Source organism: Quercus robur, chromosome 3 (genome assembly GCF_932294415.1).
Source record: "Quercus robur chromosome 3, dhQueRobu3.1, whole genome shotgun sequence".
NCBI lineage: Eukaryota > Viridiplantae > Streptophyta > Magnoliopsida > Fagales > Fagaceae > Quercus > Quercus robur.
The window spans coordinates 35347666-35370407 of NC_065536.1; the positions used below are offsets into that span (position 1 = coordinate 35347666).

The 22742-nt window shown below is 36.5% G+C and overlaps 1 protein-coding gene across 1 annotated transcript; it reads left to right on the forward strand.

Annotated features, from left to right (window-relative positions):
• The first annotated feature begins 262 nt into the window (after positions 1 to 262).
• LOC126719573 (GDSL esterase/lipase At2g04570-like) lies at positions 263 to 3560 on the forward strand. The gene is made up of 3 exons (XM_050422105.1): positions 263 to 649; positions 1337 to 1826; positions 3367 to 3560. Exons 1-3 carry the CDS (start codon positions 278 to 280, stop codon positions 3558 to 3560), a joined length of 1056 nt encoding a protein of 351 aa, XP_050278062.1. The 5' UTR covers positions 263 to 277.
• Positions 3561 to 22742: the final 19182 nt, after the last annotated feature.

The following is a 22742-nucleotide window of genomic DNA, read 5'->3' on the forward strand; positions in this document are numbered from 1 at the left end:
GAAGATAGCTATAAATTGGTATGAAGCAATTTTTAAAAAAAAATAAAGTATTTAGAGTGGGACTGATAATTCTCGTATAACAATCTATCATGATGTTTATGACGAGAGTTCTCACTTTTGTTTCTTTTTTCCATTTTACTCTGCTGTAATTATTGCCACTTCTACATTAATTATCCCTTTGTTTAAAACTCTAAACATTTACTGCCTGAAATTGTTGGGAAGATTGATTAATTTTTTATATTAAATCATTTGCAGGCTACCAAGACACAAAGCAATTATGGCATACAGATACATTACTCCATGGCTCTTGGTAGTGGCTGAGCTTCTAATACTAGTCTCTATAACCGAAAGCAAAGTTCCAGCCATCATAGTTTTTGGGGACTCAACCGTCGATGCAGGAAACAACAACGTGGTTCCAACCCTTCTCAAGAGCAATTTCAGGCCTTATGGACGTGATTTCGCTGGTGGTCGCCCCACAGGACGGTTCTCTAATGGTCGCATTCCTCCAGACTTCATTTCTGAGGCTTTTGGGCTCAAACCAACAGTACCCGCTTACTTAGATCCTGCGTATAATATATCAGATTTTGCCACTGGAGTTTGCTTTGCTTCTGCTGGGACAGGCTATGACAATGCAACTTCTGATGTATTAGTAAGTATCAAACCAAACCATATCTATCAACCTATGCATAAAATAAATAAAAACCTATGCAAAGAGCTTTTTAGCTCAACTTGCAACTCTTATAGTCTGTTTGGATTGAGAAGAAGTGAGGGAGAGTAGAGTAAAGTAGAGTCGAATTAGCCCAAAATTAGCCTATTTTCAGCTACTTCTACTCTATTCCTCTCCCTCCCCATCCAAACGGACCCTTAGAGTTTCTAAAGGAATCCCCTCTCCATTGTAACTATCAAGTTATCCACTTTGTGACATTATTTGTTGGTCCCTCCTCTATTTTTAATTAATACTATTTTTTTTGTAATCCTACAAATTTAGGTTCAAACTGGTTGAGAATTATCTTCTCGAATTCATTAGGTTGCAATTTATATGACAAACCATGTGTATTATTTAAATGAGTCACATAATTCATTTAAAATTTTTGCGACAAAAACTACATATTAATGGTTTCTTCAATCGTTATATAATGTGTTGAAAGAAAATAGCTCAAACTAATTTGGAGCTAAACTTTTTCCTTTTGTTTTTGTTTTTTTACCTTATAAAAGATTAATTGATTCATACTTTTCTTATGAGTAATTAATACATACTTTCTGTTATTCTAATTTGTCAATGCGTGTGCATGAGAAAGTTATACCAATTTTTAACTTGTGCTTCCTTAATTTGCAGAAAGTGATACCAATGTGGAAGGAATTGGAGTACTACAAGGAGTACCAAAACAAGTTGAGAGCCTATGTTGGTAAAGACAAGGCAAATGAGATTTTGAGTGAGGCCTTATATTTGATGAGCCTAGGAACAAACGACTTCCTAGAGAACTATTACTTATCCCCTAAACGGAAGTCTCAATTCACAGTCCAACAGTATGAGGATTTTCTCATTGGACTTGCTGGAAATTTCATCAGAGAATTGTATAGTCTTGGAGTTCGGAAAATATCGCTCACTGGACTTCCTCCAATGGGGTGTTTGCCACTGGAGAGAACCATAAATATTTTGGGTCAAAATGAATGTGTGGAGAAATTTAACAATGTGGCGCTGGAATTTAATGGGAAGTTAGATGGTTTGGTGAAAAGGCTAAATAAGGAGCTTCCAGGGCTCAGATTACTATCTGTAGATGTATACAAAATTCTCGATCAAATCATCAAGAAACCTTCTTTATATGGTAAGTTCATACTCCTTGTACTTACTGTAATTTGGTTTTACTTTTTTTTTTTTTTTTTTTTAGCTGAATTAATTTGGTATTCTTGTTTATGATTGTGATTAACAATGATATTCCTCCCTTTTTTTTAATAAGTAGGTAATAATTTTCCTTTTAAGTATATTAAATTAAATGACTTTGGATTCTCAAAAAAAATAAATACTTATATTTTTCTCTAAATATAAAATGTAATATTTTTTTTAATTAGTTATTTGACTTGTTTAAATAATTCACATAAACAATCTTATAAATAAACATGTATGTAATAAGTTGAAAAAAAATATTCTTCTTTATTGGTTTATTAGAGGTAATCTTTGTTCTATATCTAATACCTTTCCTATTATTTGGTTGAGGATGAGTGAAGGGGACACATAGATTTTGCTTGTTAGATTTTTTTTAATAAAAAATTTAAAAATATGGTCCAAATCAACGATTATATTTCATTGGGTTAGGACTTAAAAGAGACCAAGGAAAACTCATATCCTAGCTCATGACTTACATCATGTTTTGTTACATATATATATATATATATATATATAAATTGGAATGAGATTGGTAGATTATAAGGACTGGAATACAATGAAATGAAATATGATATTTTTTTCTTTAAAAAATTAAAAAAAGTATGATATATATATATATATATTAAGAATTGAAAGAAAATAAATATGTAGGTTAGGGAAATATAAATATATCCATCCAATGAACTCTTCTCCCTCTCACATGAGAAAGAGGAGCTGTAGTTGAGGACTCTACACAGACCTGGTTCGTGTGAAAGTAGAGACTCACCACATGGTGAGTTATGGCACAAAATTGTACCAAATCATGTATCTCTAGCATTACTCTCATGAATAATGCAGAATGGATTCATGTGAGAGTAGAGTGGAGTCACGTGGCAAGTTATGGCACAAAATTGTACCAAATCATGTATCTCTAGCATTACTCTCATGAATAATGCAGAATGGATTCGTTTGAGAGTAGAGTGGAGTCCATAACTTCTCTGTATTGACCATTGACAGAGATTTACAACTTGACACTATAGGTGAGAATGGACCTTTACCATAGGTGATGGACATAAGTCCACATCTCTACCATCATTGTTACTCTTTTCCTCCCCTGAATTAGTTAGTCACTTATTACTAATCATAAATAAAACCATATGCAACTAGACATAAAAGAAGTTGTTTATTCTTTCTTTATATATTTCGATGATGAAGGAAGAGTGTGAATATTGACTATTGTTAGTAAAGAAAAAAAATTATTAAAAAAATAAAGAAAATTTGATATTTTAATGAAATATAGTATAAAATAGATATTTTGATGTGTAATATTTTGCACGAACTAATGCGAATGTTTTGTGCCCCAAAATTAAAGCCGGCTCTACTTACTCTACTAATCCAATTTGAAACAAACAATACATGTCAGGTTTTGTTTTTATTTTATTTTTCCTCTACTCGTAAGTTCTTCAGTTATAACAAATATGAAATTCGTTGTGGATTGGCAGGATTTGACGTTGTAGGAAAGGGATGTTGTGCTACAGGCAAATTCGAATTGAGTTACCTCTGCAATAAGCTCAGTCCGTTTACTTGTTTGGATGCGAATAAGTATGTCTTTTGGGATGCCTTCCACCCTACAGAGAAAACAAATCACATAATCGTTAATAGTTTTCTTGATAAGCTTCTAGCATATTTTCGTTGATTACTTTCATCCAAAAATAACAATAAATAAATAAAAAATCTCTGATTTTTGTTGTGGTTGATTACCATAATATCTCAATTAAAATATTTATTTATTTATTTATAATGATGGATTTCTTTATCAATTTGTTTGGTTTTAGATTTTGTCCTTATTCTGTAATATAACAACAATGGCTCTATTATAATTCAACGATAGAGGTCCAAATCCAATGGCAATTGGAATCTCAACATGATTTTATTTATTTATTTATTGACCTAGCTTACCTGAATTTGTTATTTTTTTTTTTTTTTTGGTATTTATCCACTGAAATGTTTGAGCCTAAATTAATGAGGAGAGATTGGATCTGATGTCTAATTGCATTAGACCCGTTACGATGGTAACACCTGTGCATTTTTTTGTCACATCTCATTATTTTACTGGATTCAATGCATTGGACCTAAGCTAAGTCCATTAGTGAGAGTGAGAGTACATATTAGAGTGGGAAAAAAAATCTACAGTTCTAATTCAAACCAAGCTATCAAGAAAAAAAAAATGGTTATTAAGCAAAAAGTTGAAGCCAAGGGATTCTGTATTAAAAAAAAAAAAAAGTTCAAGCCAAGGAGGAAATATTTTTTTGGCAAGAGTGGAATAATATAATTATTTACATATTTTCTCAAAGTTTTTTTTAAATTACACATGTAATTTAAGCAATATATCACTAATCAATTTATATTTTCTTTATCAAAAAAAAAAAAAAAAACATTTTCTTCTTACAGCCTCTACTAAATATTTTCAAGTGCAAATTATACTTTTCTACCCTAAACTATCACCCTAATTATACTTACCTTTTAAATTATCAAAATGCGCATGATTGACCCCCCAAAGTTATAATTTTATTTCAATACCCTTCCTACTGTTTGTTTTATATGAATGATAAAGGAATTTATATGAGTGATAAATTAAATGTACATCAAAGGCATCATTCGCTACGTTAGCACTTCCTCAATAATAAAGTGGATTAGTCTGTTTATTAGACCAAAAAAAATATATATATATAGTGTCGATACCTGATTTACATTCAACTCAATGGCATGATTTTTTTTTTTTTTTTTTTTTTTTTTTTTGCGTGCGCTCCCCTAATCTAAGTTGAGCAATAAATTTGCAAACCGTAGCTATTGGATCGGGGATTCTTTTATGCTTAAGGAAGGTATTAGCAGGCACATATATAATACATAATTTTCAAGTATGATGGGAAGAACTGGCTAGCTGGGTAGCGTCATTCTCTTATCATGTTGTGTGTTGTGGACTTTTGCGGGGATTGGCTCCATGTAAGTCTTCCTATATATGTGTGATGCTTTCGCTTGAAAAATAAAGCTTACGAACTATACTTGATGTGAATGGTCTATTTTAGAGCTTGCTCTAATTTCTTGAAGAGGGGTAGTTCCTTCCATTCCTAGTTCTCTACCTTTTGGACTACTTTGGGCAGCTTCCTTCTAGGCTAGTCCAGCCCTAGCTAATAGAGCTAGTTTCTCTGAAGCTTACCAAGAACTTCTTACTGTAGAAGACTTTCTGTCTCTCTCTCCTCTATACTTCATCTCTTTCTATGAATTCCTTTAATTTTTTGAGGATTGTCAATGTCCTTAATGAGGTTCAAACTCGCCATTTATATATAGTGAAAATCATTGTTTCATTCCTCTTAATTAAAATGTTACTCAATTCTCTACAAATTTATGTTTGGTCATTTTTCCGTGTTTGCGATGAATTGTATGTGCAGTGAGATGTTAGAACACTCTGCCCGACAATGTATTAAATTTTGGTGGCTACTAGCTAGAAGGTTATTGATTCTGCTCCTCGGCCGCGCATATACTGCATGTGCGGAAGCTATGTTGTTTGGCTTTCATGCCTCTATCAGGAAACTAAACTTAAAATACACACAAAATTAGTATTGAACTTGAAAACCGTGCAAAACTTATCATGCATGATAATGTATGTGTGTGGTTGGGTTTACACCTTTTTAGATTCAAGCTATATATCTTGAATCAATTTTCACGTTTTGTTGGATATAATTCTTTTCTCCACTATAATTTTCAAGAATGGTCTAGTAATTTTTTGATGTTGCAAGTGATACCACAATGAGAAAGCTCCATAGGTTTCTATAGAAACTGTATGGAACATGGCATCGAAATTTGTTTAGATATAATTATAATAAGTTCGGTTAATGGGTGCTCTTAAGTCATTTGTTAATTGATAATTTTAAGAAAGTTTTGATACCATTTTTATGAGAAATATTAAAAAAAAATTGTAAAAAGTTATTAACATTTTTCTTTTTCCATAAAAAATTTCTAAAAATATATAATAAACCAATGTCCTTAAGCATCCATCAACCTTTTCCAATTATATTTGGCAATGGATCATTTCAATATTAGAACACGTGATTACTAAAATGTATGAGTTATAAGATAATTTTTGACAAATTAATTCAAAATGTGTACTACAAATTGCATAGGACATTGATAAGTATCAAGAAAAGCATAGAGAACTATAATGAATTTATTGCAAACCAATGAATTATTATTATTTTAAAACCCTTGTTAACAAGACCCATATATTATACTATATAATAAATTTGTGTCTTGGAAGCCATAATTTTGTTTTTCCTTACAATTGGTTGTTTTCTCTTTGCTGCACTCTACTTGCAGCAAGTGGTTATAAAATAGATTGGGGTGATTTGAGAGTAGGATGAATTTTTATGTGTGTCTAGTGTCTTTGTAGACCCTTTGTGACTCTCCTTTAATTTCGTGTTTGTAAAAACTCTATCTGTTTGTTTTAGTAATGAATCTCCTTTTATGCCCAAAACAAAATAAAAACAAAAAACTAGGAATTTTATTATTAACATTATGCGAATCAATACTAGATAGTGGATAACTAAAACCACCACACATCCGATGAGCTCAATGCAATGTTGCAAAATTTTGGTGGGGACAAGTTGGGAATGATATGAAGATTCATTGGAAAAGCTAGGTAAATTATCTCAGCCTAAGAAAGAGGGCGGGATGGGTTTTCGGGATTTGAGATATTTCAACATAGCTATGTTAGCAAAGCAAGGTTGGAGAATGTTGCATGACTAGGATTCACTTATTTTCCAGTGTTTCAAAGCTATATATTTTCCACGGTGCCACTTTCTTGATCCTATTGAGTCACCCAATAACTCTTATGTATGAAAAAGTATTATGGCAGCAATACCTATGTTGAAGAGTGGATGTTGTTGGAGAGTAGGAAATGGGTTATCCATTAGAGTACATGCAGATAAATGGATTCCAAATCACGTAACAAATAAAGTTCTCTATCTGATGCATGAGGAGTGGCAGGTTTCTAACCTCATAGATCCAAATTTAAATTGGTGGAGGCGTGATCTCATCATGGCAACCTTTCATAGGAAAGATGCCGAGGCCATTTGCAAAATATATACTACTAAGTCATAGGTTTGTGTTTGACTCAGTTGTATGGCTTAATAATAAGAATGGTATGTATTCTGTTCAATCCAGGTACCATGTGGCAAGGAAGGTTCTGAGAGAAGAGAATCGGGTTGAAAGCTCTAAGGATCCAATTGGCCAACAAGTATGGAGAAATCTTTGGAAACTTTGGGTTCCTAATAAAATCAAGGTTTTTGGATGGAGAGCATACCAAGAAATATCATAAAAAGAGCGCATCTATTGTTAATTCTTTATCCGCAGATGACATAGAAGGTAGTTTCCAATAGTAGTCTCCTTGTACCCTTTCAGCTAAAAGAAATTGTGATTTACTCATTGATTATTTGTTTGTGGTGTAATGGGGATTGAAATTATGTTTTTATGTGTTCAATTTTGGTTAGCAAGGTGTGGAATTTGTTTATGATTAGGGTCATTGTCAATGCCTCCTAGGTGTAACGGATACAACCATAAGACAAACATGTTACAAATGCCTATGTTTGTGGATAGCAGAGAGAAACATACACACAATGAATGATATTCTATTGAAAATATGTCCCATCTTAACTCCAAAAATATATTTGATGGAATAGCAACATTACATACATATACAAAAAAATTTCACAACAGTTGAGTTAGGAAAATTTTACTAGTTCTTATCTGATCCAACTATTGACATTTGACACCACTTTTTTTAGCTATTAATAACAATCTACTATATTAGCTGTTGTGAAAATTTCTGTCAATTTTTTTTTTTTTTTGCTTTTTGTGTTTATAGACTTTCTCTTTGATGGAAGTGACCAATTAAGCAATTTTGCATAAAGCTAATGATTGCAATTGAATAATTTAGTCCAATAATCCCCCTTTATGCCTCTTTACGTAATTAAACTATTTCTCCTTTTCTATTGCAATCACCTTTACCTTCTTCTTTTTTTCCTTCAAAAAAAAAAAAACCATTACCTTCTTTTTTTCGCTACCTATGAATGCCCAATTCATTGGGTTGGTGTCTTGGTGGATTGATTTCTTTTTGTGAAAAACGGTGATTCATCATTCATTCCACTAGTTCAACTAACACTTCGAGCTGCAAGTTGGACATAAAATTATCATGTAGGCATCAAGTGTGAGACCTTTTCTAAAACCATACCATATATTAGTCCAGACTTGTAAATCCAAGATCGGCCTTATTATCACAAACATCAGGCTATAATTTGAGGTTGAAAGTTCAAATAGTGTATAAAACACCCTTGAACGTTTAGACCCTCAATAACAAAAATACCAATTCAAGCTTTATGACAAACAATAAGTGTGCGGAAAATGAACACAAGCTATAAACAGAATTGGTAAACAATCTAAGCCAATTAAAATCACATCCACAGCAGAAAATAAAAGGCAAAGATTGTGGGAAGAGAGATGAAAACACAAGGACAACACAACGATGTGTTATCGAAGAGGAAACCGAAGCCCTCAGCGTAAAACCTCTCCGCCGCCCTCCAAGCGATAAGTAATCCACTAGAAAATGTAGTTGGGATACATGAACAGCAATAGACCCTCCAAGCCTAATCTACCCAGTGTACTTAAGCCCTCCAAGCTTCTTGCTCCAATAAGGTTGCGCCGAACCTATTTCTTTTCTAGCTTCCCGAATTCTGCTACTTGACCACAGCATCAACCAATGTGAAATTGGCTCCTTCCTAACTACTTCCCAGAACACCAAACAGCCCTCTCACAGAAATGGATATGGTGAGAAAAGGTTTTGGTAAAAGGCCTCTCAAGGATTTAACAATGGAGAGGAAGAGAGTAGAGGAATTTAAAGAGTCTCTTTTGTGAAAATTGTGGATGAATCAATCTTGTTTTACTCTAGGGTTTCTCTCTCAAAATTCTCTCTGGAAGCTCTCTTACTTTCGTGGGTATGAGGGGTATTTATACTTAGGTGAGAATGGAATGTGAAGAATCAGGTTTTTCAAAACAGGGCTGGCTTGTGGCTTGTCCTCGCGGCTTCCCTGAGTCGCGAGATCCAGCTGCGAAATTTCTTCACACTATCTCACTCACTACCCTTACAAAAACCCCACCAAAATACAGGATTACTAATTGCTGAAATACAAGCAAATTTGGCACGGAATAAAGCCAACAAAATGGTTGATCAAATTCAACCTTACAGAGGTATTGGGGCCGAAGTTAGCTTTTTCTTCATTCTAGCCCAAACTATCGGGGCCTGAAATTTGAGACCAACAAAGCCTTAACTGGATGTTGAAAACTATGTCCAACATGAATGGCCTTTTGACAGATTTAGGTAAAAAGAATATAAATTTATCTTACTTCTTACCAGATTGAGGGTCAAATTAAGTATTATGATAAATAACCAAGAGCATTATAACTCAACTAAAATCTCTTGGTATTTTTAGTTGAGACATCTAGGGCTTAAATTCTCTCTCCCCAAATATAACAATTGAATTATAAAATTTAGAAAGTTAAGGTTTTTTGTTTTTTGGTCTATCATAACTTATAATGGCTTAGGAAGTAAAGTAAGGCTTTAATATTAGCTCTTTATTGTTTTGAGTGTTTCACATATTAGATTGAATAGTGTTTTAAAATTCTGGATTTATAAAGTATGAATAGAAAATTGTAATTATTTTCTCCTAAAAACTCGATATTTTAAAATTATTTTTAATTTTAATAACCCTTTAAAACTTCTCTACTCCTTTAGCTAAAAGTGCACAAATATTTGTCAAATTGTGGTGTGAATGGAACAGGTTCCTCCTTTTAACCAAAACCAAACTCACCTTGATGTATGTAGTGAATCTGTGTAATTAAATTATCTAAACTGCTTAATAAAATATTTAATAAAAAACTCCTTTTCTCCCTTCTATGTTACTAGTCATATAAGGCCAAATACTGAGGCATGTGCTAAGGCAACTGGTGCATTAGGGTTTTCTGTGTAATGCACAACTGTACGCATTGGGGTGTGTACTGGGGTGCATGGATTGCTGTTGTGTTGTACGTGGGTTGTTGTTGTGAGGTGTGTGGGCTGCTGATGTGATGGCTTCAGGGGTAGTTAGTCAGTTAGGCAGTTAGAGTAGGGGGTTATGGGTAGTTAATTAGTTGCCTACTTATTGTTAATGCATTGATTAGTGAGATGTAATCCTTGATTAAGGAATTAGTTAGTTACCATGGATTTTGTTACATAAATAGGTTGGATTGTACTAACTGGATCATAAAAAATAACACGTTGATTCATTGCTTCCTTTACTGCTCTGTTCTCTCTCTTTCTCACTTTTTCTCTACATTCCTTCATTCTTAGAGCCTGGTTGTCCTTGAATTCAGCTAATCCTTGTTAGATTATTTAGGATCTTATCAATTGGTATCAGAGCAGGCTTGTCCTGTGATTACAAGTTCCATCATGACTAAAACCCGCTCAACTATAATTCTCAATGAAACCATAGCTTCCCTAAAATCCACCACAAATCACCACAACAAATACATCCAAGAAATTCATAAAATTACCAACATCCATGCCCGTACCTTGAATGAAATGAGTCAACAATTGACTACCATTTTACAGAAATTAAGTGCAGTGGATAATGCTGAGCACAGCCCTAAGAATTCACATATTTCATAAGGCCGTACCTGTCACAATCTTGTTTCAAGTTTGTTGAGACCAGTGAAATTGGATTTTCCTAGATTCTGTGGAGAGGAGCCAACTTCTTTGATCTACAAAGCTAATCAGTATTTCAAGTATTACAGAATTCCAAAATCTGAGAAGTTGATGATGGCATCTTTCCATATGGAGGGAGAAGCCTTGGTCTGGTTTCAAGAAGGAGAAGATGCTGGAGTTTTTGGTAATTGGGAGGCCTTGGTTTAACTAATGCTAATTCAGTTTGGGTCTATAGCTTATGATGATCCAATGGAGGCCTTAACTAGGTTGAGGCAGACTTCATCTATGGCTCTATATAAAGGTGAATTTGAAGCTTTGGCTAATAGGATTAAGGGCTTGTCTCCATAGCACAAATTGAGCTGTTTCTTAGGGCTTGTCTCCCACCCCATCTCCGCTCTGCCCCGCATTGATAAGGGTTAAATTGTAAATTTTTTATACCTTAAAACCCTACTATTTAAACAAACATATCATTAGCTTATTTTATTCTACCCAACATGGCTCTCTACCCCTTTTTTTCTCTCTACCAAGGTTGAAAATAAGGTAGAAATGTAACGTTTTCTTTTGTCTTTATTAAAAACAAATTTATATACTATTGTATCTTTAATTTTGTATTATGTGATTTTTTGCTGTTGTGATATTGTCTCGTTAAACACTTGTATAATATTTTTCAGTTTTTGCTAAATATTAGTTTGATTTGATGTAAAAAATTTATTTACAATTTCAAGTATATATTTTACTAATGAAAAAGGTTTTGCTAAAAAAATTGTAACAATTATGGGCAGATTAATAAGAAGTAGAGTTTTACGGGGTGGGGCGGGGCTTCGCAGGGCCCCAAGGGGCGGGGATGGGCAATTAAATTTTTTCGTAATGCAAGGCAGGGCGGGGATAAGGCAAGACAAAATCATGCGGTGCAAGGGCAAAGACCCCATTCTTCAGCCCCACCCTGCCCCATTGCCATCCCTACTCCACTCATTGTGTTCCAAATTCTAATCCCATAAAAAGGTCCACTAACATGTTATTATAGACTCACACACACCCTAATATGAATCTAGCATTCAATGTGGCATATCATCCCATTGCAACACATGATATAAGGTCTTACCATTCATCTAATCAGTCCATGCATTATATCCAAGGGGAGTAAGCATCTCATAAGGAAGTAGCATCAACAAGGCACTAACATCAATCGAATTCCTAACATGCAAGCATAGAGCATCATGGCATCAACCAAACATACTTATCGTCCAAAACAAACGCATGTTCATGTGATTATGCATAACTTACCTCACTTCATCACAACACCTATTATGGGCATAAGCACTTGCGATGAGTGGCTTCCTCGTGGGAAGTACGCCTCGGCCTAGGGTGGACCAAGCGGAGGGTGAAATTGGAGTCACCACCTAGATTAGGTCTAGGAAACATATATATATATATATATATATATAGCGCCCTTATGTGAAGCACTACTCTTTACTAGAGCATATGTCCGGAATTTAGGTATGGGGATGGGAAGATGTTAGGCACTCAACCCCACCCAACTCGTAAGTCGGCATCCACTCATTATGTTCCAAATCCTTGTCCTATCAAAGAGTTTTCTAATAGGCTATCTAAACTCACACACACACACACACACAAAAAACACACACACTAACACATACACACTAACACATACACACTAACACACACACACACACACACACACACACACACTAACATGCATCTAAACACACAACATACCATATCATCCCCAAACCCTAGCATTCGTCTATTATGGCATTCAATCATGTTATCCAAAGGCAACAAGTATATCAAGGTAGGAACATCCTCACATAACATCAAATGATTTAAAGCATGGCATCATAGCACTAAACAAGCATGTTCATCATATTCATCAATTAACTCATTTCAAACAACCAGATCAAATGCATATATATGTGAATACGCATGACTTACCTAGCTTACCTTATTGCATCACAGCACCTATGCAATCAATGCATGTTCATGTTTATGTGCACCTTCAAATTATTCATCAAGCATAAAACCCTAATCATATAATCTAAGCAAAAGATATTAAAACATGTTATATTATTGACCTTAACATAAACATGTGAAAAATAAACTAAACAGAAGCTAAAACAAGCATTTAAACACACACACACACACACACACACAAAGAACGAACAATTCTAGGTTTTTGGGTTGAGCCTACGTACGTAGGGACATGGAATTGCGTATGAATGCACGAGCTTGCATATGCAAACTTGCCCATAAATGCAACAAAGACACACCAATCAAAACCTAATCTAAACAACCTAGCATGCTTTATGAACAAATCAACCAACAAACCTAAACTACAAGGGAATATTTTAAAGCAACAAAATAGAAATAAAAATTATAAAAAAAAAAAAAAAAAAAAAGAAGGATAAAAGCAAGAACAAGTACCTTACATAAGCAAGTTTTTAAAGCTTGATTTTGATTGCTCCCCTCAGTCAATCTACAAAACAAAATACCCAGAGGGTTAGTAAGTTTAACTAGAAAGCTTTGGACTAAAATAAGTCCTAGCCAAGATTTAGTTTAGGATGTTTTTCAATGTAAAAAGCTTCTCTTGAATCACTTTTTTGGAGTAACTTCTGTGCGTTTTGGGGAAAATTGTTATAGGGCCTTTTTACAGTGTCCAAAGAGAAGAGGCGGAGGCAATTCTAAGTGATGTGGGATTGCCCCTACCAAGATTTTCGTAAAACTTGCCTTATAGAGGTTTTTTCAACCCTAGCTGCGTACCCAGGCTCGTGGCTACATATACAAGGGTTATGGCTGCGTACATTGGCTTAATCCCGTGTACACACCCTTAGGGTTTTTGTAAGGATTTTCTTTCTCCCAAAAGCATCTTTCAACTAAAGTGTTTCCACAGTCAGGCCCTAGATCAACCCTAGACCTCCTAGTATTATCATCATTGGGGAACGGGAGCTCGAGTCATAAGGGATACAAAATGAGGTGTCTACAGTTGTCCCTCTTTTGATTCATGAGCTTTGCTAAGGGAATCAAAATAAAAAGAGACAAAACATTTTGTTTCAACATATGGCTTGGGCCCAACCCACGCACACAGCAAACAACATGCATACATGGGGCAGGGTGCAACTCCGAAGAGTTGCGTGGGATTCATATGTTCAAAGTCCCACGGGTGTTACTCGAAAAACAAGCAACGACAAGTCCATTATCCAAGAACCTAGTTTGCCAATTGTCAAGCAAAAGGTGAGTGACTCACTATCCTAGAGTCACTAAAAAGAAAACAAACATGGCCTACAAGCAACCGTCAACCAAACAAACAAGGTACTCTTACAAGCTTAAAAGGATACATATCTATGGTGTCCATCAGTGGCTTTTTCCTTGAACTTCTTTGGGTGGCTTTTGCCTCTTATAGCGCTTGCCTATGTCTCAATCTCTTACATTCTTGGTGGCAAATGTTTCTATCTCAATCTTTTCTGCATTATGGTTATCCAGGTGTACATGTTCAATTCTAAGGATATGTACTTGAATTCTGGTGTTTTCTGCTCTAGTATCCAAAGTTCCTGAGGACTTGTGCTTGAATGTTCAATTCTCGAAGGATATGAGCACAAAGTTTGATGTCTTCTCATGGTGAAGGTAGTCTTCTGTAACTTTGGTGGAAGAACTCACTCGAGGGGTTCTCTAAGTGTTCTCTAACTCATTAGGGGATTTCCTTTCCAAATCCTCATGGGGGATTAATCTTTGTCATTGCTGAAATTTTGGGGAATCTTTGTGTGCTTCCAACTTCCTCAACTTATTAGGGAGATTCTCGGAAGTTTATATACTTACAAGGGGTAATCTTGGTACTTTCAAACTCTCTGATCCCCTTTGTATGGTTTTCAATTTCTCTTGACCCACTGAGGGGTATTTCTGTATTTTCTGATGCTTGAAGGAGCAATTCTAGAATTCTTATCCTTTTGGAGCCACTGGGGAGGATTTGGAGTTTTCTTTGATCCTTCTTTTCTAAAAGTCGATGGGGATTCTTTTTTTTTTCTTTTTTTTTGGTGACTAAAACTACACATAGTTTAACAATATGAGCTAAACTACATGTACTTTAGCCATCGGGTGTCTTTCCCCGCCTTTTCACTTCCCAAAAGTTACCAACTGTTTCTTTTCTTTCTTTTACTATTCATCTTCTTTTTTCCTTTCATTTCTCTCTTTTTCACCTTTTTTTGGTTTACTTACTGAAACATCTCCTTTCTACTAGGTCCTGTGGATGCCTTGGAGGGATAGCGATCCCATGATCTTTAATAAGGAGGAGAGAGCCAGTTGGGCCTTTACATCCTCATCTCAGATCTTGGGAAGGGCTAGACTAAGGTCAGTGTACCTTGCAGAGCGAGTGGCTCTTCAACTCAAGCCTATGGATGAGCCTTGAGTTCCAGTGAGTCCTCCTCTCTTTATGTTGGCCTCAGAGAGCATGACGAGTGGGGATCTTGACTTCAAGGAGGACGAGATCAAATTCTCAGAGTGATTACTAGGTGAGGAGGTGGACTACAACCTCTTCAGTGAAAGCCAGCTTATGCCTCCCTTCAGGGTAGTCCCAATGGAATGCTTCTTAATCTTTTATTTTTCTCCTTATTTACATGCATTCTCTGTTACCCCTTGTTTCTCAAATTCTCATCTCTTATCTTAGGAAAAGCTTGTTATCCTTCTTGTTGATGCTGCACCTATAGGTGGGGGCCTTGTGAGTCCTATATTCCTTTCATACTCGATTTATACTTATGGTCCAGATGTGGTTGCCAGGTTGCAAGCCTTCACACATAACCCTAATGTGATAAGCTATCCTATTGCCCAGGGAGTTCAAGATGTAAGTGCTTCGACCCTTTCTTTTTTCTGTTCAAGCTTTCCCCATTCTCTTATTGTTCTTGGCAGGCTTTCTCTTTTTCAAACACATATCTTGTCTTGGAATTGCACCCTACCCGTGTAGAATGCGAGGAGCTAATCTTGTTGGCTGGGAATCTTAAGCTAGAAGTGGCCAACTACTCATAGAGGATTTATGGCACAGACGGCTACTTCTGGAGGGCCAGTGGTAGCTAAACAGGCGGAGGCTATGATGATGATGATGGGGGTGAGAGCTCTGAGGCCACACATTTTAAGAGAGACTAAGTACCTACATAACAACAAAAACCTTTTTTTCTTGTATTTTCTTCCTTTTATTTATTTCATTTTATTTCTCTTCTATGCACGTTTCTTTTATTCGAGACATTAGGTTGTACTCAAGACCATCTTCATAGTTTAGCTTTTTTTTCAAAATATGTCCGTATTTACAACAATGAAACAAGATTTCTATATGGTATGTGCGCTTGTATGTATGCTTGAACATGCCCCGGTCTTCATTTTATCTTTCTTTCACACTTGTATCTTGAATGAATGCTCTATCATGAGGATTTAAATCCATAACCATCTTAGAAACTAGGGGGAAGCTGGTCGTTTGAGTAGAATTCAAGAGAGGAGTGAAATTTCAACAAAATCCCCAAATCTGGTTAGGGCTACGTACGCAAGCTCTAAGCTGCATATGTGTCATTAATGCATACATACGCAAGCACAAGGCTATGTACGCATCTAGGTGGCAGAAACTACAATCGACTCCTTCACTTATATATAGAAAAACGTCTTTAGGGTTCCCAATGAAAAAATTCTCTCCAATGGAAGTCTCTTTATGGGTTAGCAAGCTCAATCCCAACTTCTCACATTCTTCAAACCAGAATTGATGAGCTTGCAGATGTTGAGTTCTAGATTCCTTCTCGCCATGTTTTTCAAATTAATGGAGTAGAGTTCAGTCCTACCATAGAGGAATTTAGCGCAATCATGGGTGAATACGACTTGGGTTCCATTATCCTTCGTACTCTCGAGAAGGATCTTTCTAAGCTTGCTCACCAAGTCTTAGGAGTCCATGGATCTTTCTAAGCTTGCTCACCAAGTCTTAGGAGTCCATCTCTCCATGGCCAAGAGGTGGTGTAAGTTTAGGAAATTGAACATCTCCATGGTCTTCAAATGCTTTACCAAAAAGGATTTACCCTTAATTAGAGCAGACGCTTCCATCATCTCAATACTTTTTGTCTTTGCATCCTTGTGAGCTTTTTCTTGGTGCATGAAACTCTTCGGGTGGATCCTGGAATTCTTCACATGGTTAAGAATTTGGGGAGTGGAAGCCAAACGCCTATTATCTTAGCCTTGACTCTCAATGGTTTGGATGCGGTCCATAGGAAAGAAGCAACTTTCTTTGCGATGCGAGGAGACCCCTTCTTCTTCAAGTATGATCCCTAATTTTTGCCCAGGTTTCCTTAATCTAGCAAGATTCCACTAATTTTTGCATGGTTTTCCTTTCAGTTTTCTACCCATTGAGGCTCCTTATATCATCTTTAAATATCACTATTTTTCCTTTTTATCTCTCATTTTTTCCAATCAACATTCATGCTCTCTTTTTCTCTCCTTCAGTTATGGTTGTATGAGGAACTCAAGTTGATTCAACCTCCACTCATTCCGTTCAATTGGTATCAGCAAAAGCACTATCAAGACCACAAGCTCAAAGAGAAAGAGATGGATGCACTCATTGAACTCTTGAAGCACCTTACTCCTATCGACATCCAATGGGTGGTTGAATGATGGCACATCAAGGCCATGACTAGCTATGGTTTCAAGGAAAACTGTGTCATCCTATCTAGGCTTTGCTGTTGCCCTTATTATCCCACATGTCATATTGCATGGCAACTTGGTGATCGTCAAGGTGTGCCTTGTGACAATGGCTCTTACCATGCACTCGCTGGAAGGTTCTTGAGTAAGCTTACAGAAACTTGGCCTCTAAGAGCAATGAAGGACATTCGCTTTCCTCATTTTCTCAGTCCTACCTTGGGATACAAGAATTGGTTATCTAAGAGCAGTCAAAAGGGAAGAAAATGATCACAAGAAATCCAACAAGAGGAAGAGGACCAAATGACTACCTTGATATGCCCCATATTTTACTTTTCTGCACTTTAAGACTCCATGTCTTTTTATTTGAGTTAATAAAGGATTGGAATGTTCCAAACCCCCTATGAAAACAATTTATCATCTTTTAATTTGAGCAATGAGAGAACTAGTCATTTATTATCTTTGCTAATTGTCTTTATTTTCTTTTCTTTTTCTGTGCCATGTAATTTTTGCCAATTGTGGGAATTTTTTCCATACCCATGGTCTTTTCCCCTAATTTTTGGCTAGATTGCCCTTTTAGGTTTTCAATCTAACAAGGTTTTATTGCCTTAACTTTTGCCTAGGCCGCCTTTTCAAGTTTTCAACCTAGCAAGATTTTTTCTTTTCTTTTCAAGGGTTATATTTTGAGAGTCTATCCATGTTGATTGGAAGGAACATTTCATCTCCATCCAAATCAATAATCTTTACAGTGCCTCCTAACATGATCTTCTTGATGACAAAGGGTCCAAGCCATCTTAGCTTCATCTTACCCCTAGGGTCAGAAATTTCTCCCCTAAGCTTCTTCAGAACTAGGTCTCCTATTTTCAGATTTCTTGACTTGACTTTCTTATTGAATACCCTTGCAATCCTTTTCTGATAACCTTGGACGTGATAAAGGGCTCGCGTCCTCTTTTCAGCTATCAAGGATAATTGCTCATATCTCTCTCTCATCCAATCTCCTTCTAAGGATTTGGTCTTAATCAACACTCACAAAGATTGTCTCTCCATCTTAAATAGGAAGCACTACCTGTAGACACCTCATTTTGTACCCCTTACAACTCAAGCCCCTACCCCCCAATAACAAAAACACTAGGAGGTCTAGGGCTAATCGAGGGCCTAGCTATAGAAATGTTTACTTGAAAGATGCTTTTTTGAAAAAAGAAAAATCCATACAAAACCCTAAGGGTGCATATGCGACCTTGAGCTTGCATACTCATCCTTAACTCTTGTGTACTCAGCCACGAGCCTACATACGCAGCTAGGATTTCTAGATTCTATGTAAGGCAAGTATTTTCACAAAATCTTGGTGAAGGCAATCTCACATCACTTGGAATCACTTCCACCCCTTCTCTTTGGACACTATAAGAGGTCCCCATAACTCTTTTCCCAATAGATAGAGAATCCACACCCAAAAAGTGATTCAAAGATAAGCTTTTTACTTAGAAAAGCATCCTAAACTAAAGTTTTTTGGCTAGGACTTACTTTAGTCCAAATCCTTCTAGTTAAACTTACTAACCCTCCAGTTATTTTGTTTTGTAGATTGACTGAGAAGAACGGCCAAAATCAAGCTCTACAAAGCTTCTAGTGTGAGGTACTTGGTCTTACTTTTATCTATTTTTTTATTGGATTTCTTCTTTGTGTTTATTGCTTTATTGTCTCTCTACGTAGCTTAGGTTTGTTGTTTATTCATTTAGAAAGCATGTTAGATTGTTTAAACTAGGTTTTTTTTTTATGTTTACTTGTTGAGTTTCTAGGCAGGGTTGCGTACGCTAGCTCATGCCAGCATATGCGACCTTGGGTTCTTGCGTAACAGGTTCGAGCCCAGGATCCCAGATTTGTTTTATTCTTTATTTTTTCTTAAATACATGCTTTTAGGTTCTATTTAGTTCTTCTTCACATGTTTTAGGTCTAAGGTTTGTAGTATAACATGTTTTAAATGCTTTTTGTTCAGAACATATGATTAGGGTTTTATTGATGAACACCATGAACATGCACCTGAACTTGAACATGCATTGATGTATAGGTGCAGTGAGGTAAGTCATGCATACAATATGGACATGCATTTCAGTTGATTAACATGTTTTGCTTAATGTACGTGCTTGGTTGATACTTTGATGCCATGCTTAAGTGTTTGGCTTTTGACTAATGTTTATGCCTTGTTGATGCTGCTACTTTGTGATGTACTTTTTTCCCCTTGGATATATGTGAATGAATGCCATGATAGATGAATTCTAGATTTTTGAGATGATATGCCATGTTATATGTTAGATGTATGTTAATGTATGTGTGTGTGTGTGTATGTGTGTGTGTGTGTGTGTGTGTGTGTGTGCGCGCGTGTGTGTGTGTGTGTGAGTCTAAGATAGCCTACTAAAAGACACTTTGATGGGACTAGGATTTGGACCATAATGAGTGGAGGCCGACCTACGGATCGAGTGGGGTTGGGTGCCTAACACCTTTCTATCCCCATACCTAAACTCCAGACATATGCTTTGGTAAAGATTAGTTCTTCCACAAGGGTACTACATATATGGTTCCTAGACCTAATCCAGGTGGCAACTCCATTTACACTCTCCGCCTAATCCACCATACGCCAAGGTGTACTTCCCAAGGATTTAGGGAAATCCAAAAAGCCCGTCGCGCATGCTTGCGCCCATACTGCCTCACTCCCATATGCCAAAGAATAGGGGGTTTCCCTAGTTGATGCTCGGATAGAGGTCCTGAAGCCCTAAAGGGCAAATGGAAGCTTTTCACCCCAATCCTTGTATGTTACAACCATCTTGGCTAGGATAATCTTGACATTCTTATTGGCTGCTTCTACGACTCCATTGGTTTGAGGTCTATAGGGTGAAGACTTGTGATGCTAAATCTACTACAGCTCTATGATCTTTTAGGCTTCCCCTTCAAAATGAAAACCATTGTCGAAGATGATCTCTTGTGGTACTCCAAATCAACAAATGTATTATTCTCTATGAATTGAGCCACATGTTTGGCCTTCAAAATAGAATAAGAAGTAACTTCTACACATTTAGTGAAGTAGTCAATTGCAACCAAAATGTACTCATGTCCATTTGAGGCCTTGGGAGCTATCTTTCTAATCACATCTTTGCCCCATGCAAAGCCATGGAGAGGTTATACTGTATAGCTCACTGGGTGGCACTTGGTTTAGATTGGTATGCGTTTGGCAATCATAGTAACATTTCACAAAATCTATGCAATCGGTCTCCATCATAATCCAATAGTATCTCATCCTTAAGATCTTCTTTACTAGCATCTTCCCATTCATATGGGGACCATAAATTCCTTGGTGGAATTCTTCCATTATTCTCTTAGCTTTATCTTTCTTCAAACAACAATGGTGTACCCCATCATAGGATCTCTTATAAAGCTAACCTCCACACAAGATATATTGCATCACCATCATTCTCCCCGAATGATGTTCTTTCTTATTAGCCTTCTCGGGATAAATTCCTAGCTCTAGGACCATCAAGACATCATAATACCAAGGAATCTCTTCTTCCTCTATAGCCAAGATGACTAGGTCTTCCTTCTCTTTATGCACCACTTGATACTTTTATTCAATCTCCAAAGGACGTGTCCATACTCTCTCAAGTATCTCAACCATAAAGGCCAAAGTATCCAAGGTATCTGCAAATTGGTTTTGAGCTCTAGGAATGATGGTGTACTCAATCTTATCAAAGGTTCCTATCAATTCCTCCAAGTACTATTGGTATGGCTTTAGATGGTCCTCTTTCACTTTCCACAGTTTTTGGGCTTAGGCTATGACTAGTGTTGAATCTCCATAAACCTCAACTTCCTTTGCCCTTAGTTGTCGTAGGGCTTCCATTTTGGTGATACAAGCCTTATATTTTGCCATATTATTGGTTGCCTCAAAGTTCAACTTAATAGCCATAGGCATGTGTGATCTATCGGGGGTAATCAACAATGCTCCTATCCCATTTCCGTGTTGGTTCACCACTCCATCAAAGTACATCTTCCAAGCTCCAAGCAACAAGATCTATATTCAATATGTTTTCACCAGGAAAGCCTTCCCTACTACCCTCACCCTCTATGGGGTTCTCGGCTCAAAAGTTTGATATGGCACTCCCTTTGATGGTTTTCCTAGCCATATACTTCAGATCAAACTCAACCAAAAGGATTAACCATTTAGACAACCTTCCACTCAACGCGGGTTTCTCAAATAGGTACTTCAGGGGATCCATTCTTGCAACTATCCACACTTGGAATGGTAGGATGACATGTCTCAGTTTTTGTACAGCCCACACAAGTGCAAAAGAAGATTTCTCTTTGGGTGTGTATCTAGTCTCATAGTCATGCAGCCTCTTGCTCAGGTAGTACACGGCACTCTCATTCTTATCATTGTCTTCTTGGGCCAACATGTTCCTCACTACATCCTTTATGATTGAAAGGTAGAGGAGTAAAGGTTGGTTCTGGAGGTACTAGGACATGTGGGTAAAGAAGGTATTCCTTGATGGTCTCAAAGGCTTTCTAACATTCCTCATTCCATGTATGAGGCTCACTTTTTCTCAAAAGCTTGAAAATTGATTCACATGTGGAAGTGAGTTTAGCAATAAACCGACTAATGTACTGCAGTCAACCTAGGAATCCTCTTATCTCTTTCTCACTCTTGGGTGGAGGCATGTCCAAGATGGCTTTGATATTTGATTAGTCGACCTCTATCCCTCTATCACTTATTGGGAAGCCTAGCAACTTTCCAACGATTACTCCAAAGATGCACTTTTGTGGATTCAACCTGAGCTTGTATTCTTTAATCCTTTCGAAGAACTTCCTAAAGTTGGTTATGTGGCCCTCTCTATTTCTAGATTTCACCATCATGTCATCAACATATACCTCTACTTCGTTGTGCATCATATCATGTAACAAGGCTATGGCAATCCTTTAATAAGTTGCTCTCGCATTCTTTAATCCAAGCGGCATCACTACATAACAAAAGATTCCCTATTTTGTGAAGGTGGTTTTGGTCATATCCTTAGAAGCCATTTTTATTTGATTATATCAAAAAGAAACCATCCATGAAAGACATTAAAACACTACCGGCCGTGTTATCCACTAAGACATCTATGTGGGGTAAAAGAAGATCATCTTTAAGACAAGCCTTGTTTAGGTTTCTAAAGACCACACGCATTCTAACCTTCCCATCTTTCTTGGGTATGGGCACGACATTGGCTATCCACCTAGCTTGGTGCATGAGTTTGATGAACCCTACCTTCAATTGTTGTTAACCTCTTCTTTGATCATAAGGAGCCATTTGGTTCTCATGCGCCTCAATTTTTGCTAGACGAGCACTATGTGGGAGTGAGTGTCAATTCGATGCTATGCTATCTCGGGGTCAATGCC

Coding starts and splice junctions, on each gene's coding strand:
- LOC126719573 (XM_050422105.1), top strand. CDS start 278: ATGGCATACAGATACATTACTCCATGGCTCTTGGTAGTGGCTGAGCTT. Junction 650..1,336: donor ATGCAACTTCTGATGTATTA/GTAAGTATCAAA, acceptor CTTAATTTGCAG/AAAGTGATACCAATGTGGAA. Junction 1,827..3,366: donor CAAGAAACCTTCTTTATATG/GTAAGTTCATAC, acceptor GTGGATTGGCAG/GATTTGACGTTGTAGGAAAG.